Source organism: Sinocyclocheilus rhinocerous, unplaced genomic scaffold (assembly GCF_001515625.1).
Source record: "Sinocyclocheilus rhinocerous isolate Xijiao unplaced genomic scaffold, SAMN03320098_v1.1 scaffold78, whole genome shotgun sequence".
Taxonomy (NCBI): Eukaryota; Metazoa; Chordata; class Actinopteri; order Cypriniformes; family Cyprinidae; genus Sinocyclocheilus; species Sinocyclocheilus rhinocerous.
This window is the reverse complement of record NW_015637122.1, coordinates 923,965-943,919: the sequence shown is the minus strand read 5'-3', so window position 1 is coordinate 943,919 and position 19,955 is coordinate 923,965. Positions and strand designations below refer to the sequence as shown.

At 40.0% G+C, this 19,955-nt stretch overlaps 1 protein-coding gene across 2 annotated transcripts in view; it reads right to left on the bottom strand.

Annotated features, from left to right (window-relative positions):
• The window catches only part of iqsec3a (IQ motif and Sec7 domain ArfGEF 3a), a 168,640-nt gene that overhangs the window by 63,163 nt on the left and 85,522 nt on the right, over positions 1–19,955 (bottom strand). For both annotated transcript variants that reach the window (XM_016563257.1, XM_016563258.1), the window contains exon 4: positions 16,494–17,713. In XM_016563257.1, coding sequence (XP_016418743.1) covers positions 16,494–17,713 — 1,220 coding nt within the window. The remainder of the gene's footprint in view (positions 1–16,493; positions 17,714–19,955) is intronic.

The window sequence follows — 19,955 nt, the reverse complement described above, 5'->3', positions numbered from 1 at the left end:
TATTTGTGATATCACAAATCCTGGAAAATATGCGTTGTAGTCCAAACGAGTTGTTCGATGTAGTTTTTGAAAAGTGATTTCTGTTAAATAAAATATCTCCTTTTGAAGTGGACTTTGAGCTTTGTTACTTTGCAGATCTTTTTTATGCACAAAAAGCAACATTACAGACTAACTAAAGTTGAAAAAGTGAAAAAGCATAATAGGACCCCTTTAATATAAATAAATATGTTAATGTTTTGAAGCATCTGAGTAAGATACAATAACATGTTTCAGTGTATTGTTCGTCAATTTAATTTAGTTTAATTTAATTGTATTGTATTGTATTGTATTGTATTGTATTGTCATTTGCAGGTCTTTTTCAGAGTCTCCAAGTAGATTTATAGTTACACAAATTTTTATAAATTGCTCCAGTCATGAATGACTCTCTCTCTCTCTCCCTCTCTCTCTGTGTGTGTGTGTGCGCATGTGCGAGAACAGTGGAGTTGGTTGGTGTGAGTGAGAGCGTTCTTGAGTGAGTTCCAACTTTCTATTTTTCTATTATTTTTGAGTTGGATTAAAAGTTCTTGTTTGTGAGTAAAGTTTGTAGGGCTTTAGCTGACCTTTGGTCAGCGTGCTCCGAGTAATGGAGACAAACACGGGAGACTATCTGGGGATGACTGTTAGGCATGGTTGTAAATGCATGCCAGACGCCTCGGTCTTGGTGGAGGATTGTTTATTAGCTGTGAGTTCTGTGATCGGTGGCGCAAACATTAGGTCTGCATCACGCATGAATAAGGCTATAGTGCTGTTTCTCAGTGAAATTCAGTTGGTGGATTCTTTGATTGAGAGTGGTTTAACAATCAAGGACACATTTGTGCCTGTTCTACCTCTGTCAAGTCCAACGAAAAAAGTTGTTCTTTCAAATGTACCGCCGTTTGTAAGAAGTGAAAAATTAGAGATACTACAGAGGTATGGTAAGCTAATGGGTCCTATCAAGATGATCCTACTTGGCTGTAAGAGTGTCGAACTTAAACATGTAATACCGTTCAGACGCCAAGCAATTATGATTTTGAATTCCCAGAATGAGGCTCTGAACTTGTCCATCAAGTTGAGTATTGATGGTAAAGATTATATGATTTTTATCAGTTCAGAGACGATTAAATGTTTTGTGTGTGGAGAGTTTGGGCATGTTCGGCAGTCTTGTCAGAATAAAAATGGAGTGAACGTTGCAGCTGCCGCTGTTAATGAAGAGAATAACAGACAGGCAAGTAGTGAGTTAAATACGGCTGCTGTATTATCGGAGGTGTCAGTTGTTGAAGGTGCTGCACTAAGTACTTTTCATGAGGTGAATGTGGTCTCAGAAAACTCAATAGATGCTTCTGTGGAAGCAGTTAAGGTGACTGCAGTAAGCGGTAGTGAGAACATGGTCTCAAAATCAGTAACAAGCCTCTGTGAAGTGCAAGTAGATGCTGATCACAATCCACATAGCGAGATAAAGCAGATGCAGCTTGCTAAGACAACGGTAAATACTGATGAGATAAGTACTAGCCAAATTGTAGAAGTTTGAAAAGCTCAAGAATTTAGTACATATTTGCAAACTGAGGATTCTGATAATGATAATGAAGATATTGAGAGCATTTTGGATGAGAACAATGAGACTAGTTCAAGTGTGCAGATGCAGCTTACTGTTGAGGGTAGTAGGTCTAAGCTTTATTCACTTAAACAAATTAACGACTTACTGGATTGCACTAAAGGACTTCGTAAGCCTAAGATCGATACTTTTTTTTCCTGATTTAGGTCTGTTTTTGGCATCTTTTACAGCAACAAAAAGAAAAGCTTTTTTTGAGGAACTTGATAAGCCGAAACGATATCGTCTTAAGAAGATTCTGAGCAATGTGAGAAGTTCTTTGCATTTACGTGGTAAGAAATGAGAAGTCTAGCGATGTCAGAATTAATTTGTCTTTTCTTTTCATTAATTCTTCTTTTCTTTAGCATCATGTCACCTTTATGTTTTGGCTCTTTAAATATTAATGGGTGTCGTGATGCTGTGAAAAGAGCATCTCTTTTTGATTATATTATTATGAAGAATGGCAGTGTAGTTTTTTTTACAAGAAACTCACACAGATGTAAATAATCAGGTCCAGTGGAAAAGTGAATGGAATGGACAAGTCATGGTTTTCAGTAACAGTGCAGGTGTTGCAATTATTTTTGGAGTTGAATTTAAAGAACAGAATGTGAACGTTTTTGATGTCCTACCAGGTAGAATGCTAAGAGTGGATGTTACTTTACATGGCTTTAATTTTTCACTCTTTTATGTATATGCCCCAAATATTGGGAAAGAACATATGCTTTTCTTTGAAAAATTCATACAGCTTTAAGCAGTGTTCCACAGGGTAGGATTATTGTATTGGCCGGAGATTTTAATTGCACTTTAGATCACACATTAGATAGGAATCATGAAGAACCTCACAGTCTGTCAGCAGATGTTTTAAAAAAAATTTAAAAACATTATGTATGTAATAGAACAAATTGGTTAAGTGAATGATCAAATGAATCATTAAAGACTTAGTGAACGAATTCAAAATTAGCTTAATTTTACATAAATGTAGTTATATAGAAAAAAATTATAATAAAAATATGAATAATACAAAGCGAATTTGTTATATGTGCACTATAAATGCAATGTAAAATTTGGTACTTCTGGTTTAAGTATTATGATCTTGTAGATGTTTGGAGAGAAGCTTTTCCTGATGTAAAACAATACACATGGATAAAAGTAAATTCTAATATGGTTTCTGCAGCAAGGCTTGACAGAATTTATGTACAAAGTTTGGTCCAACTTTATATTAAGTGGCCTTAACTACTATGTACTAACATCAAAATATAAGTACAATGTACGTATTGTGTTCATATTGTATTGCAAAACACTTTTGCTGCTATTGAGGTGGGATACGGTTAAGGTTAGGGACAGGTTTGGTGGTATTGGTAGGTTTAAGGGTGGGTTAAGGTGTAAGGCAGTGGTTCCCAATCCTGGTCCTGGAGAACCCCCAACACTGCACATTTTAGATGTCTCCCTATACAAACACACCTGCTTCAACTCATCAGCTCATTAGTGAAGACTCCAAGACCTCAAATGTGAGTGTCAGATAAGAGAGACACCAAAAACGTGCAGTGTTGGGGGTTCTCCAGGACCAGGATTGGGAACCACTGGTGTAAGGGATGGGTCAACAGTGTAATTAGAAATGTAATTACAGAAATTAATTACAGATGTAATTACATGCAGGTATTTTTTAAATATAAGTACAATGTAAAACCATGTATGTACACAATAAGTGCATTGTACCAAATGATTAAATTAAATGTAAGTACATAGTAGTTAAGGCCACTTAATATAAAGTGGGACCCAAAGTTTTTTAATAGTTGTATTACTTCCACTCCTTTGTCAGACCATCATTATATGTCTGTCAATGTCATTACTGCACAGAGCACATTTAAATGCCCCTACTGGCGTTTTAATAATAAGCTTTTGCGGGATCACAATTTTGTGCACTCTTTTACACTTTTCTGGGGGGCATTGAGAGAGAGAAAATCAGAGTCAATGGTGGGACGTTAGTAAAGTTCAAGTCAAACTTTTTTTGTCAGAAGTATTCTACGTATAATAAGAATATTTTTGAAAACAAAATGAAACAACTTGAACAGGATATCTTGCAGTTGAACATTGAAGAGGATGATGGAAGTACTGTTGACGTTTTGGAAACAAGAAAAATTCTTCTCCAGAATCTCTTGGAAGAGAAAGCCAAAGACACTTTGATTCGAGCAAGGTTTACGTCTTTTAACTGCATGGATACTCCAACATACTTTTTTTTCAATTTGGAGAAGAAAGTTGCAGATAGAAAAACTTTAAGTCGTCTGAAACTGCCGGAGGGAGGAAAAACAACTGATGAACATGAAATAATTGTTCATGCATTGCATTATTAAACACTTCTTCAGGATCTGCCTCATTTGACGGAAAGTGACAATTCTAGACTTGAACAGCCATTGCACATGAACAAATTGACTGCTGCAATCAAAGATCTGTCTTTAGGCAAGGCTCCGGGTTTCGATAGCTTAACAGCAGAATTTTATAAACAGTTTTGACCAGTCATTGGAGAAGACTTGTTCTCAGTTTTTTTAGAGTGCTTTGATATTGGCACTTTACCACTGGGTCTACGGAGAGCAGTTATCACCTTGATACCCAAGAAAGGATAATCTTGCGTATATAAGAAACTGGCGACCAGTGTCTCTGCTTGGAGTTGATTATAAGATCCAAAGCATTAACTAATAGATTAAAACATATATATATCAACAATAATTAACGTAGATCAGTCGTACTGTATTCCAAAATTTACAATATTTGATAATTTGTTTCTGATTTGTGATTTGATTTCATTTGCCAGAGACAATAATTTTAATGTGGGTTTTTGCCATTGAACCTTTGCTAACTGCTCTGAGGCATCAACTTTGTGGAATTTCAACGGTGGGATTTTCTACTTCAGAGATGGTAAATGTTAAACTCAGTGCTTATGCTGACGATGTCACCGTAGTAATTAGATCAAATGAAGATGTGTGCAATCTGGAAGTGGCTCTTGAGATCTATCAAAAAGCCTCCTCAGCTCGAGTCAACTGGAAAAAAGTACATCTTTGTTATTAGGTCAATGGGAGGAAGAAGGCATTCCAAAACGTCCTCAGCGCTGCCCCTGGAGTTCAGAGGGGTTTAAAATGCTGGGGGTTTTCATTGGAACAGAGCAATACATGGAAAACAATTGGGAAGGCCTCTATGAAAAGGTGGCTGGGCGCTTACAGAAATGGAGATGGATCTTTCCTAAAATATCTTATAGAGGGAGGGTTCTTGTTGTAAACAATCTAGCAGCATCAATGCTATGGCATCGCTTGACTGTTATTGACCCCCCAAGAGATCTACTACAAAAACTACAGAAGGTTTTTGTTGATTTTTTGGGGGGATGGGTTTCACTGGCTTTCTTCTGTTTTTTTTATATTTGCCAGTAAATGAAGGAGGACAAGGACTGATTGAACTGTCAGCTAAAGTCAGAGCTATGAGACTAAAATCTGTACAGAGACTTATTTTTTTCTACAGAATTTATTCCTTGGGTGTCATTTGGGCTAGTTGTATTAAGATCCCTTTGTGGAGCTTGATAAACAACTGTTTTTGATGTCATCTTTTAATGAAAATGTCACATCTGGTGTTAATTTTTATGTATCGGTTTTAAAATCTTGGAATGCATTTAGGGTGTATAGGTCTGAAAAAGATCACTACAGTTTAAATGAACCATTGTTTTTTAATTCCATTTTAGGAAATGTTTGTATATCTAATAGTATAGTTAAGTTATGTATGAAGAAAGGTTTCACTAAAGTGGGACACTTGATTAACTTAGACTCAAAAGAGTGGAGATCAGCAGAAGAGATTGCCAGGCAGGTTGAATTGAGGTCTGTGAGGGTGGTAGAGCAGTTCATTTTAGGCTTGAAAGCTGCTCTCCCTCCTCCTCTTTTGCAGTTTTTGAATTTTTCTTTAGAGAGTGGGCCTATACAGTTACCTTTTCCTAAGTTAAGTGTGTCACCTGAAGTTTGCCCTGAAGACAATCGAGTTGGAAAGCTGTTAAATTTTGAGAGATTAAAGGGGTTACATTTTCAAACAGTGGGAAAAAAAGATATGTATCAGGTATGTGTAAAAACGTCTCAGGTTACTTGTGTAACCATGGTTCCCTGAGTAGGGAACCATGGTTACATAAGTAACCTGAGACGTTCCCTTTCATGGGAACTTCGAACTGCGTCCTCTAGGTTTCTTGCCATGCTGCAGACGCAAGCTTCAGACGAAGAAGTGAATGATGTGTGCTCCCGGCGCCTATTTATACTATAGTCGCACCGGTAGTGACGTCATGGCTGTCGCCGGCCAACAAGTTGGTGTTTTTTCAATGTATGCTTCAGACACGGGTCACGACGAGGCGTTCCCCATAGCAACCCCTAGAGGATGCAGTTCGAAGTTCCCATGAAAGGGAACGTCTCAGGTTACTTATGTAACCATGGTTCCCTGAGTAGGGAACGAGACACTGCGTCCTCTAGGTTTCTTGCCATGCTGCAGACGCAAGCTTCAGACGAAGAAGTGAATGATGTGTGCTCCCGGCGCCTATTTATACTATAGTCGCACCGGTAGTGACGTCATGGCTGTCGCCGGCCAACAAGTTGGTGTTTTTTCAATGTATGCTTCAGACACGGGTCACGACGAGGCGTTCCCCATAGCAACCCCTAGAGGATGCAGTTCGAAGTTCCCATGAAAGGGAACGTCTCAGGTTACTTATGTAACCATGGTTCCCTGAGTAGGGAACGAGACACTGCGTCCTCTAGGTTTCTTGCCATGCTGCAGACGCAAGCTTCAGACGAAGAAGTGAATGATGTGTGCTCCCGGCGCCTATTTATACTATAGTCGCACCGGTAGTGACGTCATGGCTGTCGCCGGCCAACAAGTTGGTGTTTTTTCAATGTATGCTTCAGACACGGGTCACGACGAGGCGTTCCCCATAGCAACCCCTAGAGGATGCAGTTCGAAGTTCCCATGAAAGGGAACGTCTCAGGTTACTTATGTAACCATGGTTCCCTGAGTAGGGAACGAGACACTGCGTCCTCTAGGTTTCTTGCCATGCTGCAGACGCAAGCTTCAGACGAAGAAGTGAATGATGTGTGCTCCCGGCGCCTATTTATACTATAGTCGCACCGGTAGTGACGTCATGGCTGTCGCCGGCCAACAAGTTGGTGTTTTTTCAATGTATGCTTCAGACACGGGTCACGACGAGGCGTTCCCCATAGCAACCCCTAGAGGATGCAGTTCGAAGTTCCCATGAAAGGGAACGTCTCAGGTTACTTATGTAACCATGGTTCCCTGAGTAGGGAACGAGACACTGCGTCCTCTAGGTTTCTTGCCATGCTGCAGACGCAAGCTTCAGACGAAGAAGTGAATGATGTGTGCTCCCGGCGCCTATTTATACTATAGTCGCACCGGTAGTGACGTCATGGCTGTCGCCGGCCAACAAGTTGGTGTTTTTTCAATGTATGCTTCAGACACGGGTCACGACGAGGCGTTCCCCATAGCAACCCCTAGAGGATGCAGTTCGAAGTTCCCATGAAAGGGAACGTCTCAGGTTACTTATGTAACCATGGTTCCCTGAGTAGGGAACGAGACACTGCGTCCTCTAGGTTTCTTGCCATGCTGCAGACGCAAGCTTCAGACGAAGAAGTGAATGATGTGTGCTCCCGGCGCCTATTTATACTATAGTCGCACCGGTAGTGACGTCATGGCTGTCGCCGGCCAACAAGTTGGTGTTTTTTCAATGTATGCTTCAGACACGGGTCACGACGAGGCGTTCCCCATAGCAACCCCTAGAGGATGCAGTTCGAAGTTCCCATGAAAGGGAACGTCTCAGGTTACTTATGTAACCATGGTTCCCTGAGTAGGGAACGAGACACTGCGTCCTCTAGGTTTCTTGCCATGCTGCAGACGCAAGCTTCAGACGAAGAAGTGAATGATGTGTGCTCCCGGCGCCTATTTATACTATAGTCGCACCGGTAGTGACGTCATGGCTGTCGCCGGCCAACAAGTTGGTGTTTTTTCAATGTATGCTTCAGACACGGGTCACGACGAGGCGTTCCCCATAGCAACCCCTAGAGGATGCAGTTCGAAGTTCCCATGAAAGGGAACGTCTCAGGTTACTTATGTAACCATGGTTCCCTGAGTAGGGAACGAGACACTGCGTCCTCTAGGTTTCTTGCCATGCTGCAGACGCAAGCTTCAGACGAAGAAGTGAATGATGTGTGCTCCCGGCGCCTATTTATACTATAGTCGCACCGGTAGTGACGTCATGGCTGTCGCCGGCCAACAAGTTGGTGTTTTTTCAATGTATGCTTCAGACACGGGTCACGACGAGGCGTTCCCCATAGCAACCCCTAGAGGATGCAGTTCGAAGTTCCCATGAAAGGGAACGTCTCAGGTTACTTATGTAACCATGGTTCCCTGAGTAGGGAACGAGACACTGCGTCCTCTAGGTTTCTTGCCATGCTGCAGACGCAAGCTTCAGACGAAGAAGTGAATGATGTGTGCTCCCGGCGCCTATTTATACTATAGTCGCACCGGTAGTGACGTCATGGCTGTCGCCGGCCAACAAGTTGGTGTTTTTTCAATGTATGCTTCAGACACGGGTCACGACGAGGCGTTCCCCATAGCAACCCCTAGAGGATGCAGTTCGAAGTTCCCATGAAAGGGAACGTCTCAGGTTACTTATGTAACCATGGTTCCCTGAGTAGGGAACGAGACACTGCGTCCTCTAGGTTTCTTGCCATGCTGCAGACGCAAGCTTCAGACGAAGAAGTGAATGATGTGTGCTCCCGGCGCCTATTTATACTATAGTCGCACCGGTAGTGACGTCATGGCTGTCGCCGGCCAACAAGTTGGTGTTTTTTCAATGTATGCTTCAGACACGGGTCACGACGAGGCGTTCCCCATAGCAACCCCTAGAGGATGCAGTTCGAAGTTCCCATGAAAGGGAACGTCTCAGGTTACTTATGTAACCATGGTTCCCTGAGTAGGGAACGAGACACTGCGTCCTCTAGGTTTCTTGCCATGCTGCAGACGCAAGCTTCAGACGAAGAAGTGAATGATGTGTGCTCCCGGCGCCTATTTATACTATAGTCGCACCGGTAGTGACGTCATGGCTGTCGCCGGCCAACAAGTTGGTGTTTTTTCAATGTATGCTTCAGACACGGGTCACGACGAGGCGTTCCCCATAGCAACCCCTAGAGGATGCAGTTCGAAGTTCCCATGAAAGGGAACGTCTCAGGTTACTTATGTAACCATGGTTCCCTGAGTAGGGAACGAGACACTGCGTCCTCTAGGTTTCTTGCCATGCTGCAGACGCAAGCTTCAGACGAAGAAGTGAATGATGTGTGCTCCCGGCGCCTATTTATACTATAGTCGCACCGGTAGTGACGTCATGGCTGTCGCCGGCCAACAAGTTGGTGTTTTTTCAATGTATGCTTCAGACACGGGTCACGACGAGGCGTTCCCCATAGCAACCCCTAGAGGATGCAGTTCGAAGTTCCCATGAAAGGGAACGTCTCAGGTTACTTATGTAACCATGGTTCCCTGAGTAGGGAACGAGACACTGCGTCCTCTAGGTTTCTTGCCATGCTGCAGACGCAAGCTTCAGACGAAGAAGTGAATGATGTGTGCTCCCGGCGCCTATTTATACTATAGTCGCACCGGTAGTGACGTCATGGCTGTCGCCGGCCAACAAGTTGGTGTTTTTTCAATGTATGCTTCAGACACGGGTCACGACGAGGCGTTCCCCATAGCAACCCCTAGAGGATGCAGTTCGAAGTTCCCATGAAAGGGAACGTCTCAGGTTACTTATGTAACCATGGTTCCCTGAGTAGGGAACGAGACACTGCGTCCTCTAGGTTTCTTGCCATGCTGCAGACGCAAGCTTCAGACGAAGAAGTGAATGATGTGTGCTCCCGGCGCCTATTTATACTATAGTCGCACCGGTAGTGACGTCATGGCTGTCGCCGGCCAACAAGTTGGTGTTTTTTCAATGTATGCTTCAGACACGGGTCACGACGAGGCGTTCCCCATAGCAACCCCTAGAGGATGCAGTTCGAAGTTCCCATGAAAGGGAACTGCTTATTTTAAAGATCTTCATGAAAGATATGATAGAAAATGGAGAGAAAAACTTGCAGTTACAGATTGTATTTTTCCTTCTTGGAGGCTTTTTTATAAAAGTCCCCTTCCAAAACGTTCAGGTGATTTACAATGGAGAATATTGCATTGTGTGCTAGCCACAAATGTTTTGGTTTCCAAATTTAATTTGAATGTTTTGCCCTTTTGTCATTTCTGTAATAGTCATGAAACGGTTTTTCATGTTTTCATTGAATGTTCAAGGTTGGTGCCACTTTTTGCATTGCTGGAAAGGATTATTGAAGGATTGGGCTTTGATTTTAACAAGATACTTTTTATTTATGGCTGTAGGCATTCTAAGGTAAACAAGGAACGATGTACTGTTGCAAATTGTATTATTGGGCAAGCAAAATTAGCTATTTGTAAGACTTGCAGACTTGCTCTTGAAGGACGAATTGTTAATGTCCCTAGCCTGTTTACAGCATTAGCTGAATCAAGAATAAGAGTAGAATATATTTTTTTTTTTTAAACTACAGGAAGCATGCTTGAATTCATGTACAAATGGTGTGTAAATAATGGTTCATTTGTGTTTTGTGAAGATGACTTTTTATAATTTATTTGGTGAATATTGTTGAAGATCTTTTATATTGTTGTGCCAAGTGTGCAATCTTTTGATTGATTAAAGGTTTTTTTAAACCTCAAAAAAAAAATCTCTCTCTCTCTCTCTCTCTCTCTCTCTCTCTATATATATATATATATATATATAAGAGAGATATATATATATATCATTTTTTTAAATATTGTGCAAGTTATAAGTACAGTAGGTGTACTTTGGGGAAAAAAAAGGGTAGTTCTGTTATATTATATGCCATCTACCTTTTTGCACACACTAATAACATTTTATAAATGTAACAATGACATTGAAAGAATGACAAATACTGACTACTTCTATGCTTTTATACTAATCCACTACATTTAGCATTTTAATGGCAGATGCTAAAATTTACAGCAAAGAGTGCTGATACATTGTAAATAATTAATTGTAATGATGACAAATGAGATGTACATACATTTGCATGAACTAAATGAACATTCTATTTACACAATATTAATTTAAAATTCACATTAATTAAAAACAAAACAATTATTCACTGACAAAACTGTTCCAAAAGAGAGAAAAAAATCATATGGAGATAGAAAGTCACAACATGAGGGTGAATGATGACAGAATTTTAATTTTTGGGTGAACTAATCCTTGCATGACAGATGAAGCTGAGTCATTTGAGGGATTTAACCATATGTTCAAAATTCTCACTGTACTTTCCTTTATTTGAAGGAAATCTGATGAGCGGGTGGGAAATAACCAGGGGTGCGTTTCCCGTACAACGACGTAACTCGCTGATTAACCACCATAGTACGATGCATCGTTGTGGAAACGAACTAGCTAGTCACGACTGTTTCCCGAAACCATGGTACCTGTGTCGCAGATCCATCGTTTAAACCACGTTGGTTTGAGCTGTCGTTATGACGTTGTTCTTCTTCTTCTTCGATCTAATAGCCGACTGGTGCCATGAGCACATACCGCCACCTACAGTAATTTGGTTTTATTTTCTCTTTTCTTCGACTCGAATTATGCTTTTGAAATGATGTTACGTAGGAGTGGAGTAATAAAGCAACATTCATTTGTTCCGCAATAAATTATATACATATACACACTCGAGTTACGAGTTAAAAATGTGCTCTTTTCTGATCCCAATGTCTATAATTTCACAATTTCATATAAATACCATTTCTTATTTAATATTGATACATAAGCACAATTGAAAAAAAGATGGGTTTTTAAAAAAACTGTGATGTACTGTTGTGGACACCTGTTGCTTATTTTGCTCAATAATTTTTCCTATTTAAGTCTCCTTGCCATTCAGCCATGTGGTAATGAAAATGACACGAAAGCCCCAACAAAAGCATGAAGTTGCAGTTGTTTTGGAGAAGGTGGAAAATAATAAAATCCAACTATTTTAAAAGCTGAAAAGCAGCATTACAAATGCTGACAAATAGAAAATCTGGGCAGAAATCACTCAAAAAATAAATGCTGCTGGCTATGGGTACGAACGAAGCCCAGAAGAAGTCAGGAATAAGTGGAGGGACTTCGCAAGTGTGACAAAACAGATGGCTGCGGCACGTAAGAGGGAAGCAAACAAGACTGGTGGGGGTATCAATTCAGTTCCTCATCTCACTACCAAGGAAGAGACAGTTTTGGCCATCCTGCGGCAGGTGGCTGAAGAGGGTGGCTTTGGTGATAGCTGGCTGCTGGGAGACAGTGGATATCCTCTTCGCCCATACCTCCTGACACCTGTGCAGCATCCAGCCACCATTGCAGTTTAAACCATTTGTTTAATCTGACATAACTTCTATTAAATATTTTGTTTATTCGCCAATATGCCCCCCCCCCCGCCACGCAGACTTAAGTGAACACTTAAAAAAATTTGAAATACTTTTGCAAACAGTGTATATAGTGTGTGTGTGTGTACTTGACAAACTCACCTTTTCTTCGCACAAACGAAACGAAGGCTGCGTTCCAATCGGCATGATTAATGCTTTCAGAGGGCACTTTGAAGGGAGAATATTTGCGAGGGCCACGCTGCTACATAGTTTCAAACTGAATTTGTAATAAAAAAAATATTTAAAGGCGAATTAGGTAAGATCTAAGCACCACAACTTTAACTCTTCCAAATCACTCAAAGTGGATGTGAAATCTTCGAAAGGAATAGGGCATAGGGTCGATAACTCTGAATAGAACACACCCCAGGTGCGGCGCAATCAATGACGTCAACACAGCAAACTAACAACGACCTATGCCTCTAACCACAGGTGAAGAGCTGTCGTTCCAACGACACAAGTTTGCGATGCAGTTTGCGAATGTTCGTTTGAACTATGGTTTCGGGAAACTCCGAATCGTTGAACTATGTTGGTAATGACGGAACTTGCGACCATAGTTGGCTAACGATGCTTTTGGGAAACGCACCCCAGCTTGGCAGCCGGTATCGTCCTCCCAACTGATTCATAATCAAGTGCACACATACATTCACTCACCCCTATAAAACAGATGAATCCCTTCTGTTACATTCAACCGTGAATATTGTCGCCATCAACACAGGGCAAAGAAGGTTTCACATGGTCAAGGTGGAAAATAAATCAGTAGATTATGCACCTTCCCTTTCGCAAGATGGATAAAGAGCCGCTGTGCGTAAATGCAAGCCTATTTGTCAGTTATGTAAGTTACCACGTCAGGAACATGCTGTTAAATGCTGTCTGGAAATGGGATTTGGAAATTTAATTTTTCTTTTTTTCTTTCAGCGGTCGCTCGTGACTCAGATTCTTACATCTTCTTTTATTTGTCTCTGCTATCACATGCACACAAATACCATACAAAAGGCATTCATTAAGAGGTAGGAATAATGTGTTTTACCTTGGACGCTGTAACAGCAATGAAAGGGAAAATAAACAAAAGCTAGTACATGGAGAACTTGGATGGTTTAATATACTACAGAAAAGCACTGCTTCATCTGAATAAGCTTTTAACTTTTTAAAGCCACATTCCCCCAGTGACTTCTTTATAGCTGATTAAGAACTCTTAATTAGGTCCTCTTTCTTCAGATTATTTCTCTCACTTTAAAAGAACTACAAATGGCACTGAAGCGCCATTGCATGGGGTAGTAAATGTAGAAGTGAGGGTTAAAGTCATCTATATCTTCAATTATCGAAGTGGGATCTTTAATTTTATTTTAAAATAGACTGTACAATAGGAGGCAGAACAGAGGGCCCATTTATATTACATGATTATATGTCTTTAACCACTCTGTACTAACATTTGTCATTTGATACATTGCACTTATTGTGTGCATACATGTTTTTACAATGTGCTTACATTAAAAAGAAAAAAATACCTGCATGTAATTATATCTGTAAATACATTTTGGTTACACTTTTTATTGTACATTTATTAATTAACTACATGTACTTACTAAGTACTTACTACTAAGGGTTTGGTTTATGGTTAGTTGCATGCAATTATGCATAATTTATTGTTATTACTATAGTAAGTACATGTAACGTCTAACAAGGAAACGGTAAAATAAAGTTTTACCAAAATTTTTGTAACAGCATCTATAATTATAATACAGCGTGAACACAGTAAATACACTGTACTATGTTTGGATGTACACTTTTGTATTGTACACTTTTTTTTAATTTTATTTTATTTCTTTATTTCTTTATTTTTAGCTTCTTTTTTTTTTTGACATACATGCACGTTTGACGTTTTGATTAACCAAAACAGCTACATAACCTATGGAGAAAAAACATCAAAATTGTTGGATACAATTTAATGGCAATACTTATGACTGGATTTTATTTTGTAATGTCCATTGTATATATTGGCCTTGGGAAAACATAAATCAAATTGATTCACTGTCCTAGTGGAAAACGTGAATATTTGGGCTCGAAATATACTTAATTGCCCATATTGTTGCAATTTAAAATGTTTTAAAACACAATTCAATATGCTGCATACTTAGCAAGGGATGCCATTTTGTGCAATAGCGAACTGTTTTCATCTACAAACAGTTTTGTCTTTCAGGATAATTAGTCATGAAGGAGCAACAGTTTGAGAATAACCTTGCTGAATCACACTTCTTTAAACTGTCAGCATGTTTATACTGCAGCTATGTGAATGCTAACACATCCGATTTAACACAAACTATGTACATTTACAATTTGTTATTCAGCATTAGCATCTGCATTTGCGTAGGGTAAGTTTCTGACCTTAATCTGTTTATGATACATAGTCCAGCACAATCCTCATTCAACCTTTCCCATCATGCACCTCTGTGATATTTTGCGTATAGAGAGCTCTTATCAAACTCTGCCTCAGTCACTCTTGGCTGAACATAGAGAATAGACATGCGGGAGCAGAATTTTAATTGGCAGCAATGTGACACTGCAGAATTTGTAAAGTGGAGCTGCATTTCTCCAGCTATGAAAAACAGGTGTCCTGGTTGGAAAGGTGATAGGATAGTTACAAAAGCAGACAGTTCCTCGGCATGGTAATATCACTGATATAAGTGGCAAATAGAAAAAGAAACAGATATACGGAATATGCAAATTAGTACATGGTAAACAATGTGCAATTAATAAACACTGATACAAAACGAACTAAAAACAAACAAACAAAGAAACAAAAAATTAATACACATCAAATGAATATATACATTATATATATATGTGTGTGTGTGTGTGTGTGTGTGTTTACATATCACATTCATCTTAAAAAGCATCCCATTTTACTTGAAGTTACTCTATACGCAAGTTACACAAGCTTATTTCAAATCAGACACTTATTGTAGCATCTGATTTCTGGGGGTGCAGCAAAATAATATTTGAATGCCTTCAGGGAGATTGCCATATTGCAGTCATGCATGAATACTAGTAAACCGACATGATATTGATGTTAGCTAATCCTTATAAAATCCATTATGTATGAATAAAGGAACAAACTGGTCCTGTATTAAAAATAAAATCTCAATAAAAACATGTTTCAGATTACGCCTCTATGAAATGAGCTTGAAGAAATCAGCCTTTTGGATCAAGAAATGCATCCACAGTGGAGAGAATTGCAATGTCTAATTAGGTATAACAGTAAGGAATGCAGGAATCAGGATAAAGAAGTGATCTTACCCTGCTGTAAAGATCTAACTTTAATATAAATAGTAAATAGTAGCTATTAAACATAGCTGTAAGCAGCAATTACACTTGTTAACTCTGAATAGTTGGTGGTCACCATTTATGTGGTATTGACATTACGACAATGATACTTATAAAGCAGTGTTTTCCAAATGCTGCTTTCGGTTTTCCCTTATCTGACACACCTGAATCAACTCATCAGCTCATTACAGACTGCAAGACCTAAAATGACTGTGTCCTTAAACGGAGACAGTAAACAGAGACAGCCAAATGGGAGCCTCTAGGGCAGGTTTGGAAAGCACTGCTATTTAGTGTCAAAATGCAAAAACATTACTGAGATGGTATTTATGGCAAATTCATTAAGGTATATCTGAAGAGTGATGATGAACACCAAAAGACAAAATTTGAAAGCAAAAACTGTACAGTTCCATATAGTTTGAGGGGCCATAGAATCCTATCCAGAAATGGTGGTAACAGAAGTAAGTAGAAAACTAACAGATACAATATGTGCCTACGGCTAGTGCTTGGCCCTAAAAAAATTTTTTTCCCCTTCATGTTCACCCTTCATTTTTCTTATACTGTATATCTCTCTCTTTCTCATACACACAACCCAGATAAACCTAATAATCCCATTATTGTAGTGTGCTTTTTAATTAGACAATTAGTCCAACTTTTAAAATGACTTTATGTTTGGAATGGAGCAAGATGAGATTAGGGAAAAGGGAGTGAGACAGCACTTTAAACAAAAGCAGAGCTATTAATAGGGTCAGACAAACCCAAGGTGACAGGCATCAGGAATGGGGTGTTAGCCACAGCTGGAGACATAACTAGATAACAGGAGTGAGACAACAAAGTGAGACAGAGAGAGACTAGGATTTGGTGAGGTTTTGAAGAGCAGGCCTCATGCAGCTATATTAGTAGCAGGTGAGGACAGCTTGATAAAATGAGAGAGAAAATTGTTTTATAGTCTAAAATATCTGGCATTAGTCACTTCAAGCAAGAGGTCTGTAACCATAACAATCAACTGGAGATAAGAGGTTCTCAGGGTACTCACATGTTGAAGAGGTTGAGACCAATACGATATAGGCGTTTTCGCATGACGTCAGTAGAGAGGGTAGGAGATTTGCAACTTGTTGGGTTTTCGCAGTGGTATCGGGGCAAGCTAAGAATCATGGCCTGTAAAGCCTCTTTGGACGAGACTTCAGAAGTCGACTGGGCTGATGTGGATGTACTGCTGCTACTCATCTGCTCTGAGCTGTTGTCCGCTGTGTCTGACTCAATTCGTTTGGCTTCCAAAACCTCTACAATCGGGGTGACTGGCATCTCTGCAACCTCTGGTGGGGACAAGGTTTCAGAGGTTATTGCTTTCTCTGCCGGAATTGCTGGTTCTGGAACTTCCAGTTTCTCCATTTCCAGAGGTGGAAGATCCTCCCCAAGCTCCTCCTCACTTGGAGGAGGATCTGGGAAGTCGCCATCTGGTACTTCCTCAGCATCCCGCTCTAGGGGTGGAGGAGCTGGATCCTGGGGAAATGCAGGTGGCTGTCCTTGTTGATGTTGTTCCTTTGCATCATTAACCGGAGGTTGCTGTGGGCTCTCAGTAATTATGGCCCCCTGCTGGACACAATTACCAAGAGAAACAGAGGTGGAGGACTCCAAAACGGAAGAGGACACATGAAAATTCTTGTTGTCAATTTGAACGGTCACATCCCGAAAGGCCATCATCAGCTTGCTGGCACTCCGGGCCACGTTCTCAGAATTGTCTACTTGGCCTGTTCCGCTATGGAATGTGGCAGAGTCCATGGGGCCACCTTCTCGGACAGTTCCTGCCAACCCTGTTTTGTCACCAGCTGTGCTAAAGGCCTCTGAGCTAAACTGGTAGGTGGCACCTTCTTGGAGTGAACACATGGTCTTCATGCTCCAGTTGCTAAGTGCATCATCAATGGATTTGGCAAGAGACTGGACTTGCTCATTGAAGGAATCTTCAAGATCTGTGAGGGAGCCGCCTACTGTGGTGGGCAGGGATGGGGACCGGACAAGGGGGATACTTGTCAGATTGCAGCCTTCAGCCAGTGCCCGTTCAGCTGAGATACCCTCTGTATTTTGCACCCGCACTTTTCGCAGGGAGATACGGCGTGGCAAACGACTTTCGAGGAGGGAGTTTCGGATCTTCTCAAAGTTTTTGCTGAGCTGATACTGGCGAAAGGCTGTCTGGATCTTGCAAGCAGCACGGCGTGAGATGAGATGGCCCCCATATTTGTGCTCTAACATTTCGATCTGCAAAGAAAGAAATATGAAACAAGGTCAGATAAGGCAACATTATGACAAGCAGAGACAAAAACCCACAGTAAGAGATGACAGCATGAAATTAAATAAATTACAATACTTACTACAAATTGCTAAATATCATGACATGCTGAGACAAACCAATTTTCCAGTCTCCAACTTGTGAATGCCTTTCATGCAGAAGCTCTTAATAAAAGTTGGCAATAAATGTAAACAACACTGTATACAACAGCGAAAGCAATTACCCCACACTGAAAAAAAGGAAGCATTGAAGTACATGTGGTAAACTGTGCATTTACAGTTGTGTTAATTGGACTGCATTTATTGTTTGGGCATTAAAAAGTCTGCTTCAAACATTCATTTTAAATAAACTTTTGATTAAATAAACTGTTGACTTAGCAGGTGAAAAGATAGTCAAGACAGTCAAACTGTGTTATGACCTTGCAAAACAAGAACAACCTGTATTGAGAAACAACCCCTTGAAAAAGGACATACTCTGGGAACTGTTTGACTGAAAATCGGTAAATCACCCTCAACTAACACTTTCATAAATTATTAGATTTTGAGTACCCATGTAGTCAGAACAGATTTGCCTTTGCCTGCCAACTGCTATCCATCCATTCATTTTCCGAATTGTTTGTTCTACGTAGGGTTGAAGGAATGCTGGAGCCTATCCCATCGTCTCGGGCGATAGGATGGCCAGTCCATCACAGGGCCTGTTAAACTGAAATGCGGCATGCAACATACTATTTACACAGTAGACATTTCCTGCTATTAGGGGCATATTAGGCACTGTCATTTTCTCCAATCATTTGGTTCTCTATGCTTCTAATTATTGTCTAATATATTATAGTATCTTAAGCACATTTCACTTGCAAATAAGATGGCAAATTACTAATTTTCAAATATTTTTTTAATTAGATTGACAGATTTTTTTCTGGATGTTCTAGCTTTTCATGAAAATTCACTTTGAATGTTCCAGAAGGGGAGTACTATACCTTTAAAAGCTACAAGATAATGTCAAAATAAAAAATAAAAATGATTTTGGAACTTTGCATATGGCTGCTAATGTACAGTAGATACAAATTTCACATTTGTTCATCACAGTCAGATTACGGCATTACTGAGACCATACAGACAGTCTATGAGAAACTCTGATTCGATAAGATTCCATCCGTAGCCCCAACATTACCTTCCAAGCTGGCAAGAGTAATAATGTGTTCCGTCAGTCATGAATTCTTTCTAGAAAGTGAATGCAAGGCCCCTAGCTGATATCCGAAGCTGAATATCACTTGCTAGTCTCCTATTGTGCTCCCATCAGCTGTCAGTGGTATTGTCCTTTCCTGTGTGAGCTCAGATTAGAGGTCATTAAAGTCCTGCCATTTCAAAAAGTGTGATAAGAGAGAGTGAGCTGATGCAATCAAGTCATTGTTACGAATTCAAACTCCCTGAGAGAAGTTTGAATAACACAGAAAAAGCTATTTTATTTTAGTAATCTACATTTGTCTCAGACTAGCTTAGAAAGGAGAGATATGTCTGGGGAATATTAAGTTTTGAATAGGGTCTGGGCTCTGAGTTTCTTATCAGAAGAGGCTATGAGCTGGGAATGCTACTGCCTTCGACCCCCACAGGTAGTTCACAACCTGCCTTAAATATTCATTGATTTTACCCAGAATGTTCCATTGATGCAGACATACAACAATGGACCCTCTCTTAAAAAGTAAATATGAACCTTAACAGAAAGACTGCTACAAAACAGGCTGTATTTGAGCATGAAGCCTCACTTCTGGAACTTTATCGAAAGCAAGGGATGATATAGCAGTAGCGGCCTTGGACACAAGATGGGTTTTCATAAGGGATGCTACACTTGCCAAGGATGTCTTTTTTTATTTTCATACACTACACGTGCCTTGAAATATGTGACCCTGGAGCACAAAACCAGTCTTAATTCGCTGGGGTATATTTGTAGCAATAGCCAAAGATACATTGTATGGGTCGAAATTATTATTTTTATTTTATGCCAAAGATCATTAGGATATTAAGTAAAGATCATGTTCCATGAAGATATTTTGTAAATGTTCTACTGTAAATATATTAAAACTTAATTTTTGATTAGTAATATGCATTGCTAAGAACTTCATTTGGACAACTTTAAAGGCGATTTTCTCAATATTTTGATTTGTTTTCACCCTCAGATTCCAGATTTTCAAATAGTTGTATCTCGGCCAAATAT